The sequence below is a fragment of the Pelophylax lessonae genome (assembly GCF_965119305.1).
Source record: "Pelophylax lessonae genome assembly, chromosome: 2".
Lineage (NCBI taxonomy): Eukaryota > Metazoa > Chordata > Amphibia > Anura > Ranidae > Pelophylax > Pelophylax lessonae.
The window spans coordinates 457154828-457171401 of record NC_138769.1 but is presented as its reverse complement, the minus strand read 5'-3'; the positions used below and the strand labels follow the sequence as shown (position 1 = coordinate 457171401).

The 16574-nt window shown below is 40.8% G+C and overlaps 1 protein-coding gene across 2 annotated transcripts in view; it reads left to right on the top strand.

The window, feature by feature from the left end:
• GABRB3 (gamma-aminobutyric acid type A receptor subunit beta3) overlaps positions 1-16574 on the top strand; it is a 311261-nt gene that overhangs the window by 50977 nt on the left and 243710 nt on the right. The window contains exons 1-3 of one of the 2 annotated variants that reach the window (XM_082244511.1): positions 2129-3459; positions 5140-5231; positions 5435-5502. In XM_082244511.1, the coding sequence (XP_082100637.1) occupies positions 3380-3459; positions 5140-5231; positions 5435-5502 (240 nt within the window). In that variant the 5' untranslated portion in view covers positions 2129-3379. Of the gene's footprint in view, positions 1-2128; positions 3460-5139; positions 5232-5434; positions 5503-16574 lie in introns of those variants that run through there. The other variant, XM_082244512.1, reaches the window with a different exon arrangement.

Here is a 16574-nt window from a genome sequence, read left to right as displayed (position 1 = left end):
TTGTACCTGCCTGAAGCCAGTCTTATACTGCAGATAGGCTGTAGTCATCGGAGTTCCCTCTTGGCATATACAACCAAAAAAACGATTCCTTCCGATCTGCTTGAGTGAGGAGGAAGCTGAAATTGGACATATGAAGTGTTGCCACTAGAGTGTTGATCACTGGATCCTCCGGATATTTGGATATAGCTGTGAACTCCCCGCTGCCTGGCTAGAATGGGCTATTACTCTGTGTAATATATAAAGCGGCCCCCCGACATCAATTAGGGTGCTGGATATTTACCCACATACATACACGAGAATAGATATGAACTTCGGATGTTATATATGAGTATTGAGTCACTGATGTGTTTTGTGTGCTGCGTTCTGCCATAATCTGCCACCTCCTGAGTCATTAAAAAAGAAATACAGGTCTGTCATGGTCTCTCTGGCCCTGAGGAAGCCTTGAGCGAAACGCATTGGCTTGCTGGGGACCTACATTGACCGCGCTCCATCTGAGACCTACCTTTCATCCTACACAGGCTCTGGTTTTCCCCTAATGGGATGTATTTCTACCTTAACGATTCTGATTTATTGGTTTTACAATTCTCTCTATGTGTTTGTATTCGTTAACATGTGCATGATCGCCCATGTTTATTATTTGTAAATTTAATAAAATGTCAACAATTTTATATATATTGGTTTTGGTATGATCGTTCTCCTCCCATCGGCCCGCAAAGCCCCACTTTTTTCTGTCCTCCCATTTTGCATAATAATTAGGGGTAAGGGCCCCATCACACTGTACTTTTTTTCTGTGCGTTATATTATGTCCCTCATTTTTGGTGTGCTTTCAAAAAATGCTCCAAAAATGTAGCACATAATAGAAGTTTATGAGAAACCACAGGTAATGCACATGAAAACCATGGGTATTCTGCACTACCCCCGCACTGCGGCCAAACTTCAGGGAGTCAATGTAAAAGTGCCCTAATTGTAACAAGTGTTATGTAGGCTATTTTTTTCCACTCCAAGACCGCAATACATATCTATATGTTGCGGCTTTGATATTGGTTTACCTGCTCACCTGCTCGCCCGATAAAACAATCCAATGGTGCGGCCAGCTAGTCCCAGAGGTGATGAAAGAGTAGATTCTCTTTGATCGCCTCTATGGCCTTGCCAGTGCGACGTCATGACATCACTTCCAGTCCAGGATGGAAGGAGTAAACTATTTTTTTTTTTAAAGCAAAAGATCAAAAAATTATTGTGACTGATACTGGTTAGCTTTGAGGTGGGTGTTGCAGATTCACTATATATAAATCTATGAGTATATGAACTGTATTAAAAATGATATGATGTACTTAGAAACTAATGATTTACCTCTCTGTTGTAGAAAGTACTATTTCGGTTCCCCAAGCCCCGAGGAAGCATATTACTGTAGCAAAACGCGTTGGCCTCTGAGGAACCAATTGTATAGTACTTATCATTTAGCTATGACTTATATCCTTGGGAACATGTGCAATAAATGAGAAGATGCATGCTGACATCTATAGTTTTTAGATATATGTGAAATAAATTATAATTTTTATGAGCATTGTTTGTGAGTCCTCCTTTCTGGCCTGTATAGTTTGACTAAACCCCTTGCTGTTTTTACATAGCCATGATGATGAATCGTGGTCAGTTTACAGGGGAGGGCAGCACCTGGCAGGATCAGCCAGGTATTTTAGGTGATGGAAGGGACCAAATTACACAGCACAAGCACTGTGCTGTATGACATGCTTTAAAGCAGTGATGGGGAACCTTGGCACCCCAGATGTTTTGGAACTACATTTCCCATGGTGCTCAATGCACTCTGCTGTGTAGTTGAACATCATGGGAAATGTAGTTCCACAACATCTGGGGTGCCAAGGTTCCCCATCATTGCTTTAAAGGAACAGGATCCATTTTTTTTATTTTTTTGGGAGTTGGGTTACAAATGCTTTAGGGAAAAATTATTTTTCAAAGTGCAAAATCCCCTTCAAACAGCCCTTATGCCTTTAGTAAATCCATTCCTCTGTCTTAGATGTTCTTGCAATCATTAAAGCAAATGTCTTCATTTTTGGAATGGGGGTGGCATAGAATTGAAGTCCCTGTCCACCTCTGGCACTGTCCCCCCTGCCTTGTCCAGCAAAGTGATGGCAGCCAATGCTGAGGTCAGTCGTACTATAGAAGAATCTAGGAGGATTAGCCAAGTTGAATTAGGGAAATCCTATTTGATGCATGCGGCGGGGGTATTTACAAGGCACGGGGATGCTATGAATATAACAGTCACAGCTCTAATCAGATTAAGAAACTCCCTTTCCAGTCATTTAGAGAAAACGTAACGTTACGCGAGATGAGTTGCTGATGAATAGCGTAAAGGGCTGTATTGGTGGCTGGCACTGGCAGACAGAAGGAGCTGTCATCGTTGTCACCAGAGACTAGATGTGAGTGTGTCATTGTCCCCGGCTCTCCAGATCGCTCCATTCACTGGCAGATGGCCTTTCAGCAGCAAATGGCAGAAGTGATGTGAGGATTCCCAGTGCGGCTGTTGCCCCAGGTCCTGTCGGTGTGTCCTGCTGCCACGTCTCGGGTGCTCTGCTCCCCATCCGTCACTTACACACACGTGTTGTTTTCCCAGCGTCAGGACTTTAGCCAGCAATCTAGGACTGCAGCAATGTCTTGTGTTCCTTGACTGGGGAGGAAAAGCTGCTGCTGCTGCTGTTGGTGCAGTGCTGAGTCTGCTTTGGCTTCTGATGAGTGTGGGCTGTGCTTGTTGGAGATTAAGGGGCTCCCCCCCATGATTACAGACCGATTCCCATGGACATGGACTCAGTGTAGATCGGTGCTGATGGTGCTGCAGATTCCTGATCGTCTCATTCCATCTCCAGTACCCTCCTTGGAAAGTTCTCCCCACCTGCCTGCCTGCCTTCCTATGCCTAAAATGTCAGCAGTGGCTGGAGGGATGCAAGCAAGGCATGACTGCTGCATGCTTCTTCATCATCATCAATCCAGGTCCCTTCCTTGTACCATGGTGCTGCTGAACACAGAAGGCATCTCATTTTAAAGCCTAGGATTTAGAAGATCAAAGGGAAAAAGAAAACGTTATGGACTTGTATTTATTTACCGATGGCAAGATAGAAGATTGAGGATCCAGCCATCCTGCCCTGATCACATTGACACCCCAGTTCCCCTGCTCATGACATAACTATCTCCTCCCCCCACAGTCACTATTCCCTTGATGACTCCAGGAACTTCCTTTGCTCTGACGCCTAATGCTGCTCACTGAGGCTTGCCTTAATCTGTAGAACAAGTTCGGATGTAAGGCTAAGCTACTAGAACCGTAAAGGCGGTTGGTACTTGTCACGGTCTGCCCCTCAGTGTGCCCGGGATGCCCAGAGGAATGTGGTACTCTCTCTTTGGATTGATCTCTGCTCCGGTCCTGGTGGCGGTGGTGTGCTGCGCCCAAAGGTAGGTTTCCGAGGGAACCCCAGGGGCTTCATCTCACTTTACTTTTTGAGAGGCCTGTTGCCTTACTTTTGGGGGACCCCTGATTTGTTTCCAGGTTGCCCGGTGGAATGTGGTACTCTTTCTTTAGATTGATCTCAGCTTCTGTCCTAGTAGTGGTGGTGTGTTTGAGCACAAAGGTAGGTTTTCCAGGGAGCCCCAGGGGCTTCATCACACTTCACTTTAGAGGGGACATGATGAGCTTTACTTTTGGGGGACCCCCGGTTTGCCTTCAGGGTGTCCAGAGGAATGTTGTACTCTCTCTTTGGACTAATTACTGCTCCGGTCCTAGTAGTGGTGGTGTGTTTGAGCACAAAGGTAGGTTTACCAGGGAGCCCCAGGGGCTTCATCACACTTCACTTTGAGCTTTACTTTTGGGGGACCCCCGATTTGCCTTCAGGGTGTCCGGAGGAATGTTGTACTCTCTCTTTTGATTAATTACTGCTCCGGTCCAAGTAGCGGTGGTGTGTTGAGCAACAAAGGTAGGTATCCCAAAGAGGCCAGTGTGGCTTCCTCAGATTTTACTTTTGAGGGACCAAGAACTTTACTTTTGGGGGACCTCCTCTTTGCCCCCAGGGTGCACGAAGGAATGTGGTTCTCTCTCTTTGGATCGATTTCTGCTTCTGTCTAGTGGTGGTTGTGTTATGCGCTCAAAAGAAAGTTTTCATAGGGGCTACATGAAAGGGGTCACACTTTACTTTTGGGGGATCCTGAGATTTACTTTGATGGGACCCCTGATCTGCTCTCGGCGTGCTGAGGATGCCCAAAATAATGTGGTACTCTCTTTAGATTGATCTCTGCTTCAGTTTAGTGGAAGTTTAGTGTTGAGCCCATATGGTTTCCAAGGGAACCATGGGAGGCTTCATTAAAAGGGTCCCACTTTACCTTTAGGGGACCTCTGATCTGCTCTCAGCGTGCTTGGGATGCCCAGAATAATGTGGTACTCTTTTTGGATTGATCTCTGTTTTAATTTAGTGGTAGTTGTGTGTTGAGCCCAAATGAGTTTCCAATGGAACCATGGGAGGCTTTATCAAAAGGGTTACACTTTACTTTTGGGGGGCCTTGGTTTTTGCATTTGGGGGACCCCCGATCTTCCCCCAAGCTGCCTAAAGAAATGTAGCACGCTCTCTTTGGGTTGATCGCTGCTCCTGTACTAGTGGTGATGTACTAAGTCCGAAGATAGGTTTCCTATCTAACCATGGGGGTTTCCCAAAGGGGTCACACTTTATTTTTGTAGAACCTTGTCTTTTGCTTTAGAGGGACCCCTGGTTTGCCCCCAGCGTGCCCAGAGGAATGTGGCACTCTTTCTTTGGATTGATCTCTGCATCTGTTCTAATGGTGGTGTGCTTAGTCCAAAGGTGGGTTTCCCATTTAACCATGGGGGCTTCCTCAAAGGGGTCACATATTACTTTTAAGGGACTATGTTCTTCCTAAAATACTTTGTTTATTGTTTTCTAGATATTTAATCACAAGTGTTACCATTTACTTCTGAGCTAGTGAGAGGAGATGAAAAGTGAACACATTAAGCTTTTATTTAACCTTCACTGGCAGGGGTGTCTTGAGAGGTGTAAAAAGTTCAGTAGAAAATGTTGCTCTTCTTTTGTATTAGTCCCTGCTGTGACCAAGTCTTTTGTATGTCCACAGTGTCAATGATCCCGGTAATATGTCATTTGTGAAAGAGACAGTGGATAAATTATTAAAGGGCTATGACATCCGCCTAAGACCAGACTTTGGAGGTAAGGCAATTTTATTTCTAATGAATGTGCGTTTTTCTATTGTTTCATTGTCGCCGTCACCATCGTTCCATTCCTGCATTGGAATAGGTTAATTGTAAACCATCACAAGTGCCCTGTATGTTGATTGAATGCTTGCTAATATCCATTAGGTCGGAAGAAGTGGAGTTTATAGAATGAGAGTTTCCTTATTGATTTCTTTCCAGGTTCTCCAGTGTCTGTTGGGATGAATATAGACATCGCCAGCATTGATATGGTCTCTGAAGTCAACATGGTAAGCCGACATGAATCCTCTCTTCTCCTGTCTACTGTCTTGTGTGGAGGGCTGACCCCTAAATACTGGCTCCCCATTCTTAGCTGTGTGCAGACCGGGCTTGGCTCTCATACAGCTTATGTCATTGCGACGGTCTCTTTGCTGTGGATTTTATACTGCTATTATTTGTCTGCATGGCATTGTTAGAATTATGTGTGTTTGGGAGGTCTTGGGACGGACTGGCTTTTAGTTAGTGTAGTACAAGTATAAGAGCTGTCCGTGGTGCTGAAAGGTCTCTGCTAGAATAGTCAATAGGACACTAATGCATTATCTGGCCGGTATACTAAAGCACTTAGGTCATGCTTCTAAATACTATGTCATTCATTCAAGGCAGATAATGTTCGCCGTTTAATAGAACATTCAATTCTAATAGATTACTCTTTCTTTCTTTCTTTCTTTCTTTCTTTCTTTCTTTCTTTCTTTCTTTCTTTCTTTCTTTCTTTCTTTCTTTCTTTCTTTCCCTCGCTCTCTCTTTCTCTCTCTCTCCTCCTGTTTCACACTTCCTTACACACACACTCTCTCTCTCTCTTTTCCTTTACTCCTCTCTCTCTTTCTGTTTTACACTTTCTCTCTCTTTCTCTCCTACAAGCTCTCTCTCTCTCCCTCTCCCTCTCTTTCTTTCTTTCTTTCTTTCTTTCTTTCTTTCTTTCTTTCTTTCTTTCTTTCTTTCTTTCTTTCTTTCTTTCTTTCTTTCTTCTTCTTTCTCTCTCTCTCTCTCTCTTTCTCTCTCTCTTTCTCTCTCTCTCTCTCTCTCTCTCTCTCTCTCTCTCTCTCTCTCTCTCTCTCTCTCTCTCTCTCTCTCTCTCTCTCTGTACTGTTTCACACTTCCTTACACACACACTCTCTTTTCCTTTTCTCCTCTCTCTCTCTCTGTCTTACACTTTCTCTCTTTTTCTCTCCCGCACCTCTATCTCTCGACTCCTCTCTCTCTCTCTATCTCTCTCTCTCTTATCTCTCTCTCTCTTTCTTTCTTTCTTTCTTTCTTTCTTTCTTTCTTTCTTTCTTTCTTTCTTTCTTTCTTTCTTTCTTTCTTTCTTTCTTTCTTTCATACATTTTCTCTCTCTTTCTCTCTCATGCCCACACACTCTCTCTCTCTCTCTTCCCCTCTGTTTCTATCTCTCCCTTTTCTTTGCTCTTACTCTCTCTCTTTCTGTTTCACACTTTCTCTCCCACACACTCTCTCTCTCTCTCTTTCTCTCTCTGTTTCTATCTCTCCCAGTCCATTCTTTCTTTCTTTCTTTCTTTCTTTCTTTCTTTCTTTCTTTCTTTCTTTCTTTCTTTCTTTCTTTCTTTCTTTCTTTCTTTCTTTCTTTCTTTCTTTCTTTCTTTCTTTCTTTCTTTCTCATCCACACTCTCTCTCTGTGTCTCTTTCCCCTCTGTTCTTTCCTCCCTTATGTTTTCCTTTCTCTCTCTGTTACTATCTCTCCCAGTCTTTCTTTCTTTCTTTCTTTCTTTCTTTCTTTCTTTCTTTCTTTCTTTCTTTCTTTCTTTCTTTCTTTCTTTCTTTCTTTCTTTCTTTCTTTCTTTCTTTCTTTCTTTCTTTCTTTCTTTCCATACACTCTCTCTCTCTTTCGCTCTGTTTCTATCTCTCCCTTTCCTTTGCTCTCACTCTCTCTCTCTCTCTTTCTGTTTCACACTTTCTCTACCACACACTCTCTCTTTTTTGCTTTCTCTCTGTGTTTCTATCTCTCCCAGTCCCTGCTTTCTTTTTTCTTTCTTTCTTTCTTTCTTTCTTTCTTTCTTTCTTTCTTTCTTTCTTTCTTTCTTTCTTTCTTTCTTTCTTTCTTTCTTTCTTTCTTTCTTTCTTTCTTTCTTTCTTTCTTTCTTTCTTTTCTTTCTTTCTTTCTTTCTTTCTTTCTTTCTTTCTTTCTCTCTTTCCTCTTTTTTTTTTATCTTTCTCATTTCTCTATGTTTCTATCTCTCCCAGTCCCTTCTTTCTTTCTTTCTTTCTTTCTTTCTTTCTTTCTTTCTTTCTTTCTTTCTTTCTTTCTTTCTTTCTTTCTTTCTTTCTTTCTTTCTTTCTTTCTTTCTCTCTCTGCTTGCTTTCTAGCTCTCTCACTCTATCTTGACTTTTCTTTCGCTTTCTCTCTTTTTATCTCTTTCTGTAGTCTTTTCTATCTCTCTTCTTCACTCACACTTTCGCTCTTACCCCATGTCTCTCTCTCTGTTTCTTCCTTTTTCTTTGTCCTCCCCTATCTCTTTTCTCTCAGTCTAACCCACTTTTCCTCACATTCTTTCACACACTCTAAATGATCATTCTCATTTAAAACACCCTATTTACTGTGAAACTGCTGACTACTTGTAATTAATTGTAGTAACTATTTTCACAGGAACATGAACATGTTTAATTCAATTCTCCCTGACCTTGTTATATGTGTTTTAAACATGCATGATATACTTCATATTAAAAGCCAAAGGTCATGCGAATCAATAGCCAGTACTACTAGTATTTACTATGAAAGTGTCCTAATGTTTTCTGAAAAGTAATGATAGTCATGTCTTTGAATTAGCAAATAGTAAATAAATATGGATTTATGGAAATATGTTTAAATTGCACGATTGAAAACATTGATTTATCCAAATTGGGCATCTGATGAGTGGATTAGTAAATAATTTAACAATAGATAACACTCATAGGTCACTGGGAAATTCTAAAAGTTTATTAAATTAGATAAACATCAATGTTAGCTTCACCACACTATAACCGTCTTAACCATATATATGTGTTTCATTATTTAAATATTGTTACAAATAAATACAAATTTACAAAGTTTTAAAAGCAATTCAAAATAACCATTAGATGTTTTAATGATGTACATATAAGTTACAATGTACAGTTATAAAGAGACATTATAAAGTTTTATCTTGTGGTGCTTATAGCTGAGCGGGATGTTTGCGCATAAAAATACAAGGAACATTTTTTCATGTATAGTTAAACTTCAGCTGTGTGTATAACAGATATGGAAGTTAGCATTTTGTTATTATGCTGTGCTTTTCATGTGTTTGGATATTGCTACCAGGCATTGTATTCATGTTGCTAATAGCAGCTTGCTCAACAAAACTCTCTTATATTATTATAATTACTCTTTTTTATGGTGTGCTGACAATAAGAGGTTTGTGATGTGCAAAGTTAAGTGCATTAGGAATCCTCACAATACTGTTAGGAAAGTATCTCTGCCTGAAGGGAACCCAAGCACAGTATTAATGGTAATGGGCTATGGCTACTTCCTAAAAGCATTATCTCCTTTCTCTGAGGTTCTTATATACTGAGTGGCAGGTCCACCTGTCAAGTGGCAAGTATTTTTACTGTTAAAGATGAAGTTTTACTTTTCTTGGCTATATATTATCATATATCAACAATTTGTAGATGTTTTGCTGGTTGAAATCTGTTGTTTAAGTGCATGATTCATAGTTGTACTCATAGAACTTTTTTCTTATCATAAAACTGAGCATGACAAAGTAGATTGGAAGAATGTGCCAGTTGAATTATATGTTTCATGTATATGTATGCATTTTACTGACAATCAGGCTCCTATGTTCTAATATGCTATGCTTGCTAACATCCTAACATGTAATACTTGTATATCATCATCATTATAATAATTTTGGATATAAAGCATTTAAATTTAATATTTGTTTTGGAAGTATTGCCACAGGTGTATGATAAAATACTATTATGAAGTTCATTACAAAGCGCCGGTTTTACTCCAATCTTTTTTATAGCTTCTGCTTTACACATATTCTAAAGTTCTATTTTTATTCTAGCTGTTCAAAGCATCTTTGCAGCTCCACCCATGTTCAAAGTCTGATTAAAAAAACACTCCAGCACTACAACAATCTGCTGCATACCCTCAGCATTGCATCATTCTGGTACAGATCTCTAATATTTTAGCAGTCCAATTCAACACTCTAATATTGCACCAATCAACAGTATGGTGTCATTCTGATACAGATTTCCAGAATATCACCTGACTTTTACAAAACTCAAAGTATACCAGTCTGATATAATGGGCTGGATTTATTTAAGGCAAATAGGCTGTTCATTTTGCAAGGGAATTTTAACTTTGCAAAGTAATTTATCCTTAACTTAGTGAATGAGTTGAAGCTCTGCTGTTTTCCATCATCAAATCGTGAAAACAAACATAGATTTTTTTTTGTTTTTCATGTGTTTGAATATTCTTTACAAAGTCAATTTTCACCTCATCCCCAAAGATAAAATTACAATTCTTGTGCAAAGTGAACAGTCTATTTGCCTTTAGTTAATCAACGCCAGTACTTCAGCATTACACTGGGTGATATAAAACTGTACTAGTGTGGAGTTTTACAAAGCTCCAGTATTTAACCAGTATGTTACAAGGTATTAGTTTTGTGCCTGTCTTCTATCAGAATGGGTGCCTTGTAATTGGCCGTACTGTAGGGGGGAGAGTGGGTCTTTATCGCTAGTGATGTGTGGAAATGTTGGTGTAATTCCTCTCCTCCACCACAGAATTGCTGATAGGACATCACAGTTATAAGAGGTTCTCCCCTTGTAGCAGAGGCGTAACTAGAACCTTCAGTGCAAGAAACCATTAAGGGCCCCCCCGGACCCCTGGCCGGGGCCCTTCCCTTCAAGCCTGGGCCTCTTCCCCCTGATCCTGGGGCCCTTTACTCTTGTTGCAGGACCCTTTCACAAGTTCTGCAGTGGGCCCCCTTCCTGCCATCTTGGGGCCTTCCCACGGTGGTGGAATGCCAGGGCCCAGTTGCAACTGTGACTTTTGCGATCCTAGAAGTTTACCCACTGGTGTCAGTATTTTTTTTTGGTATTTTAATTGTACTATTTTTTATCATTTTATTTAATTTTTTTACAATGTCACTGACTATGACTCTGTCCATTCAGAAAAGGAAGGAGCTGGTAAATTACATATTACTGACCCCTTCCTGGTTCTCTATTGTGACACATCCCCTGCAGCAGCCAGCAGGAGAGGGAAGGGGGGCAGCACAATAGGGGGGGGGACCAGGGGAGCACAGAGGGGCCCAGAAACAGTAGAACACAAGTGAACTGGATAGGAGGAGTGGCGGGGGCAGCATACAGAGGAACCAATCTCCTCCATTTTCCTCCTGCAGCTACAGGAGGTAAAAGGAGGACAGTGATTTCTCTACATGCTGCCCCTTGGCCCCTCCTATCCAGGTGTACAGGGGAGCTGCATGGGCTCCCTGGAGCATGGGGCCCGGTTGCAATTGCAACCCCTGCAACCCCTGTAGTTACGCCCCTGCTCTGTAGTATAGCTATATACAAGGTGTCCATTCTGGTAGATCACATGTAAGTAGAACTGCTACAAGGGAATTTTATATTGTTGAATAAAGAGTTCTATTGCACCAGAGAGATGCACTTTAGTTTCCCCTTTTGTTTACAAGCTGTGCCTATCCCTTGTATTGACTGATGGAAGCTGCAATGTGTTTTGGGTAAAAAGAACTTTGACAGTGGACACTTTTCAGTTGGACATTAAGATTTGAACTATGAGTGCAAGTTGGACTAAAGTTTTTTTTTTTTTCCTGGGGTTTTGTAAACAGAGCTGCTTCTTTTGACTTTTTGCTGTTAGGTTGGTATTGTTGTAGGGATTAATGGTTTGGTGGTGAAAAGTATAACAGTAGTCGGTAGACAATGTTTATAGGAAACCTTACTCTCCTGTCATTAGTTTACTGACTTCTACAGCTTATCCTAATTTAGCTTTAATGAACATTTCTTGACTCAGAAGTACCTTCCATGATTCCATTATTATATTATGACTTGATGCAGCCATCATTCCTTCCACAGTTATTATACTGCCACTTGGTAAATCCATTACTTAAGGGATCACACTGCATGCAGTAGTTTTCTCTGATATTTTGCTATATTTCTGACACTGTATTTTATAACAACCACCACCACCAATGCTTCCAGTAAGCTAAGGCCATGGCTTCCTACTTCTGCTTTCGTCAGTGCTCAAGTACAATTACTATATTAAAAAGAAAATTAATACCACACTTAAAATCAGTCTTATTGCCAGAATATAGATGCTGATGGTGTTGAAACTGCCGTGGTGCTTGCCCGGTGAGTTTTGCGTGAGGTAAATAGCTATGGTCAGGTTAAAGTGTTTAAGAAACCCTGTAGAGGTTATGAAGGCTGTAATTGCTGATCTCTCCTGAACAAATTCTAGTTTCCTGGATATCATGCTGTGTCACAGACCTGAAAAAGTATGCATATCAGGATTCTGACTTCACTCTTACAGTAACCTGCATTTATGTTCCATGTTAGTGCCTCAAAAAGTACTAAAGCTAGAGACACACAGACAATTAGTATTTCTAAAGGAGAAGGTCAGCACTAACAGACCATGTGTTTTTCTAATTACAAGGTACCTTTATGGGTTAGGTTAGCCTTAGGGTTTTGAGTTTGAAAGAGTTTTATTTAGGGGGTGGAAAAAGAAGTATACAGGTGACAAAGGGTCACCTGTATATTACCTAATCTACCCCTAAAAAGGACAGTCAAGGGACTAGGTTAAGGTTAGGTGCCAGGAAGTACAGAAGAGTAATGCTTTTTCTTTTTTGGCTAGGGTTCTTACTGTTTTTGCTCTCATGATCATTGGACAATTTATGTGCCACCGCAATATCAAAGCTGGGATACCTACTTTTATTTCTTTCTTTTTACCCCAAGATACTGATGATGATGGTGTTGTTATATGAAAAAATAATATAATTTAACATGTTGCTCTAAACACAATGCATTTCTCCTCTGAACATATTGGGTCATATATCAAGGGCTTGAAGTAAGCTTAGCCTTTTGGGGTTAAGAAATTTGGCTCATCATAAATACGCAGGTGTATATTGTTGCAGATATTTACTTAATGAATTGATTTTGAAGGGAGGGCCAGTAAAGAAGAAAAATGATAACGTACAACAATATCTAGATTTAAGGTTGCGGCCATATAAAAGTTCCTAAAACTTCAAGGACACATTTGTATTTTTGAAACCATGGTAGAAGCACCTAACTTCCTCATTACTGTTCTGCACCAATCAGTTCACTATATTACAGGCACTTTTAGAGTGCATTTTATTTATAGCTATATGTTTTTATAGCAAGCAAATATAAAAAGTGTGAAATTAATATTTTTTTCTTTTAATTTGCACTTATACATCTTGCACTTATGTGCCTAAACATATTCAAACTTACACATGAATGTTAACTTATGGAGCCAAGGTGAAATGAAGTTAATTGCAGAGAACTAAAACAGAAAAACTCCAATCCTATAAAGAAATAACAAACAAGTTCTACTTACCTGTTCTGTGCAATGGTATCGCACTGAGTTGCCTCAAACCTCCTCTTCTGGGATCCCATAGTGACTCTTTATCTTTCTCCTTTTCTCTGTGCACTACCATAGGAACCTGCTTCCTATTAGGGATGATCGTAACGGTTCGGGTCGACCATCGGTTCGACCCGAACATTGGCTGTTCGAAATTCGGCCGAATTCCGAACTTTTTGCGGTAAAAGTTCGGAATTCGGCAACCAGAACCGCCCAAAATGCAATGGGACAGGAACTGGGCTTTAAAAGCCTGTGATTGGACCAGAAACGTCAGTAAAAGCCAATTGAGGGTGCAGGAGTCTGCTAGGAATGTGATTGGAGTGACTAGGGGGTCCAGAGGCCAATCAGTAGTGATTACGCCCCCCAGTATATAACATAGCCCCGCCAAATCTCTAGCACTGTAATAGAGAGGCTGTGGAATAGAGTGGAAGCAGTTCTGTTACTCCTGCTGCTCCAGTGTCATTTAGCAATTATTAGTGTGAGGAAAGGGATATGCAGTGTAGTTAGGGTACTATATACCACTATAGTTAGATTCAATAATCTAGTTTCTGTAGGGAAAGTGTTAAGTGTCAGGGTGACCGTAATGTAGTTTAGGGTGAACTGACTCTGACTGCTATGCCAGGGTGACCTAACTCTTCCATGTCAGGGTGACCGCCAGAAACAAAAGATAATTTTTCTTAGAATTTTTAGTAGAGCAGGGATGGGGTTCTGCTCCTTTCACACCTGGGCATTTTTGTTTCAGGCGTTTATTGGGCTTTTTTGTGGACGTCTTTGGAGGCAGGCATGACATCTGAACTTCTGTATAGGGGTATATAAACACACACACACATATATATATATATATACACATACACACATATAGGTATGAAAGGAGCGGAACCCCATCCCTGAGCCACTGACATAATTTCAGTAGCGCAGGGATGGGGTTCCGCTCCTTTCACACCTATATGTCTGTATGTGTATATATATATATATATATATATATATATATATATATATATATATATATATATATATATATATATATATGTGGGTGTATATATACCCCTATACAGAAGTTCAGATGTTATGCCTGCCTCCAAAGACGCCCAAAAAATGCCCAATAAACGCCTGCAACAAAAATGCCCAGGTGTGAAAGGAGCGGAACCCCATCCCTGCGCTACTAAAAATTCTAAGAAAAATTATCTTTTTTTTCTGGTTCTGGTCCATTTTACTGCTAGTGATTGTAAAGTCTTGTTTTTTTTTTTTTTCCTAAATAACAAACATATTATACTTGGTGGTTTTGCACAGAGCAGCTCCGATCCTCCTCTTCTCTGGTCCCTCTTCGGTGCTCCTGGCCCCTCCCTCCTGTTAAGTGCCCCCATAGCTAGCAGCTTGCTATGGGGGCACCCGAGCTTAGTCACAGCTCCCTGTGTCCATTAAGACACAGATCTGTGACCCGCTCCCGCCCCCTTTCTCTCCTGATTGGCTGAATGATTTTGATTGCCATGCTGCTGTCTCATCCAATGAGGAGGGGAAGTCCCAGGCAGCTTAGAAACTCATGCAACATCGCTGGATAAGGACAGGCTCAGGTAAGTATTAGGGGGCTGCTGCACACAGAAGGTTTTTTTTTTTATCTTAATGCATGGAAAAAACCTTCTGTCTTTACAATCCCTGACTAGAGGTTATATTCTTAAAGCAGTGAATGTGACATTCACTAAACATTTACCGCAGGTGTACATTCTTGGTGCATGTGTTTTAAATGACTGTGATTAATCAATTTACAGTGAATGTTTCTTGAATATCACATTCACTGTTTTTAGTGCCGGTTCACACTTGTGCAATGCGGGAACGCTGCGAATATGCAGCATGATCCCGCATCGCATCCGCACCTCTGGCAGTTCACACTGCCATATGCGATACGCAGGGGGTGTCAATTAAATGTTAACGACACCCCCAGTTTGATCGCATACCGCAGTGCGATCTGACAGTTCGCACAGGATCGGATCGCACAAGTGTCCGCTGAAAAAAAAGGGTCCTGTGCGAGTTTGGTGCGGATACAGTGCAAATTCAGCCATACAAGGTGTATGGCTGAATTTGCATCCGCACATCCGATCGCATGTAATGAAGGAGCAGTACGCTCCGAATTACATGCGATCTCGCAAGCCGCACAAATGTGAACCGTCACTTATAAATGCCTGTTTGCCCCTAAGATTTAATATTCTTGCATACTGTCAGTTGGGACAAGTCCTCTTTAAACTGGCTATTGACTTTACATTATTGGTAAACATTCAGATTTTTAAACAGGCCTTTTAGAGTCCATTCACATTAGCGCGACTTGTCAGGCGACTTGTCAGCCTGACAAGACGCAGTATGTCACGGTCCATTGATTAGCACAGGACTCGTTCTAATAGGAGCGACACAAGTCGATCCGACTTAGAAAAAGGGTCCTGTACTACTTTGGGGCGACCTCGGAGCGACTTGCATAGACTTCCATTATGTGAAGTCTCTGCAAATCGCGCCGAAGTTGCGGTGCACAGCGGTGCACGCAACTTCACAGGTCGCCCGCCAATGTCATGTCGCACTAGTCTGAATGGGCTCTTATACATGTGCAAAAAACTAACTTATTTACATTGGAAAAGGGAACAAATGCAAGTATCGGACAGAACAACCAAATCTGTTCAGTAATTTGAGTTTATACCTGTGGAAAAGGGTAAAATCTATTCTAGTTTGATTGCTCAGTGAGAATGGTGCCAGTGACTCACTTTTTTTTAGAAATCTGTAGTCGTATTATTTCTTTACTTACAGAATGTGTAGCTGTGGTCAGTTTCACATTAAAAAATAACCTTATCAATGTCTTTCTGGTTATTGATTTTATAAAAAATTTAACTCTAGGCAAATAAAAAAGGCACTATTTATTCCAGTTTTTCCAAGTCCAACTGTAGCCAAAAGTTTTTTTTTTTTCTTCTGGTTTTAGATAGAACAAGGAAGGATTAGCACCTCTGTTAAGTTTAAGGCTGGGCTCACACATGCCCAGTGCAAGTAGTATGTCCCTTTTCACTGCAAATAAAAAAGCATTTGTTCAGCGATTCAGGTGCATTTTTTATGTGAATTTGCAAGGTTCTGGACTGGATTTTTAGTCACAGCATGTGTTTTCAGTGCTGACCAGTACATAGTAGATAAAGGGTGCCAACTCCTGTAGTAGGAGAGCAATCCGCAATGAAGTCCTGAACTGAATCCTGAAACGAATCCTGAACACATGCGATTCAGAAGCGTTCCTATAGAACTCATAGAACTGGAATTTGCACCTGACCCACACTGCAGTGCTCAGAAAATGCACAGGACTCTTTTTAAATTCACACTGCGGATGCACTGCATATATGTGAACAACTTCAACTGAAATCAATGTTATTTCATATGTGAACCGAGCCTTAATGTCTGACATACAAAAATTAACTAGACATAGATATATACTGTAGATGTATGAGAAATAGATAGCAAAAAATGACACTGCAGACATGTTAGGCAATGCACACTTGGCAGGTAATGTAATAATAAATGTTTTGAGGTGCAATTTAGGTTGGAGTATCTCAGCCAGTAGAAATTTGGAGCAAAAAAAGCAGAAATTATTATTTTTTTTTTCCAAACAATTTCTATTTGGTAAGTTAAGACATTAACAAAAGCAAAGGTACATACATTGCATGCGTATAAACTGTCTATGATAGCATGGTAGAGAAA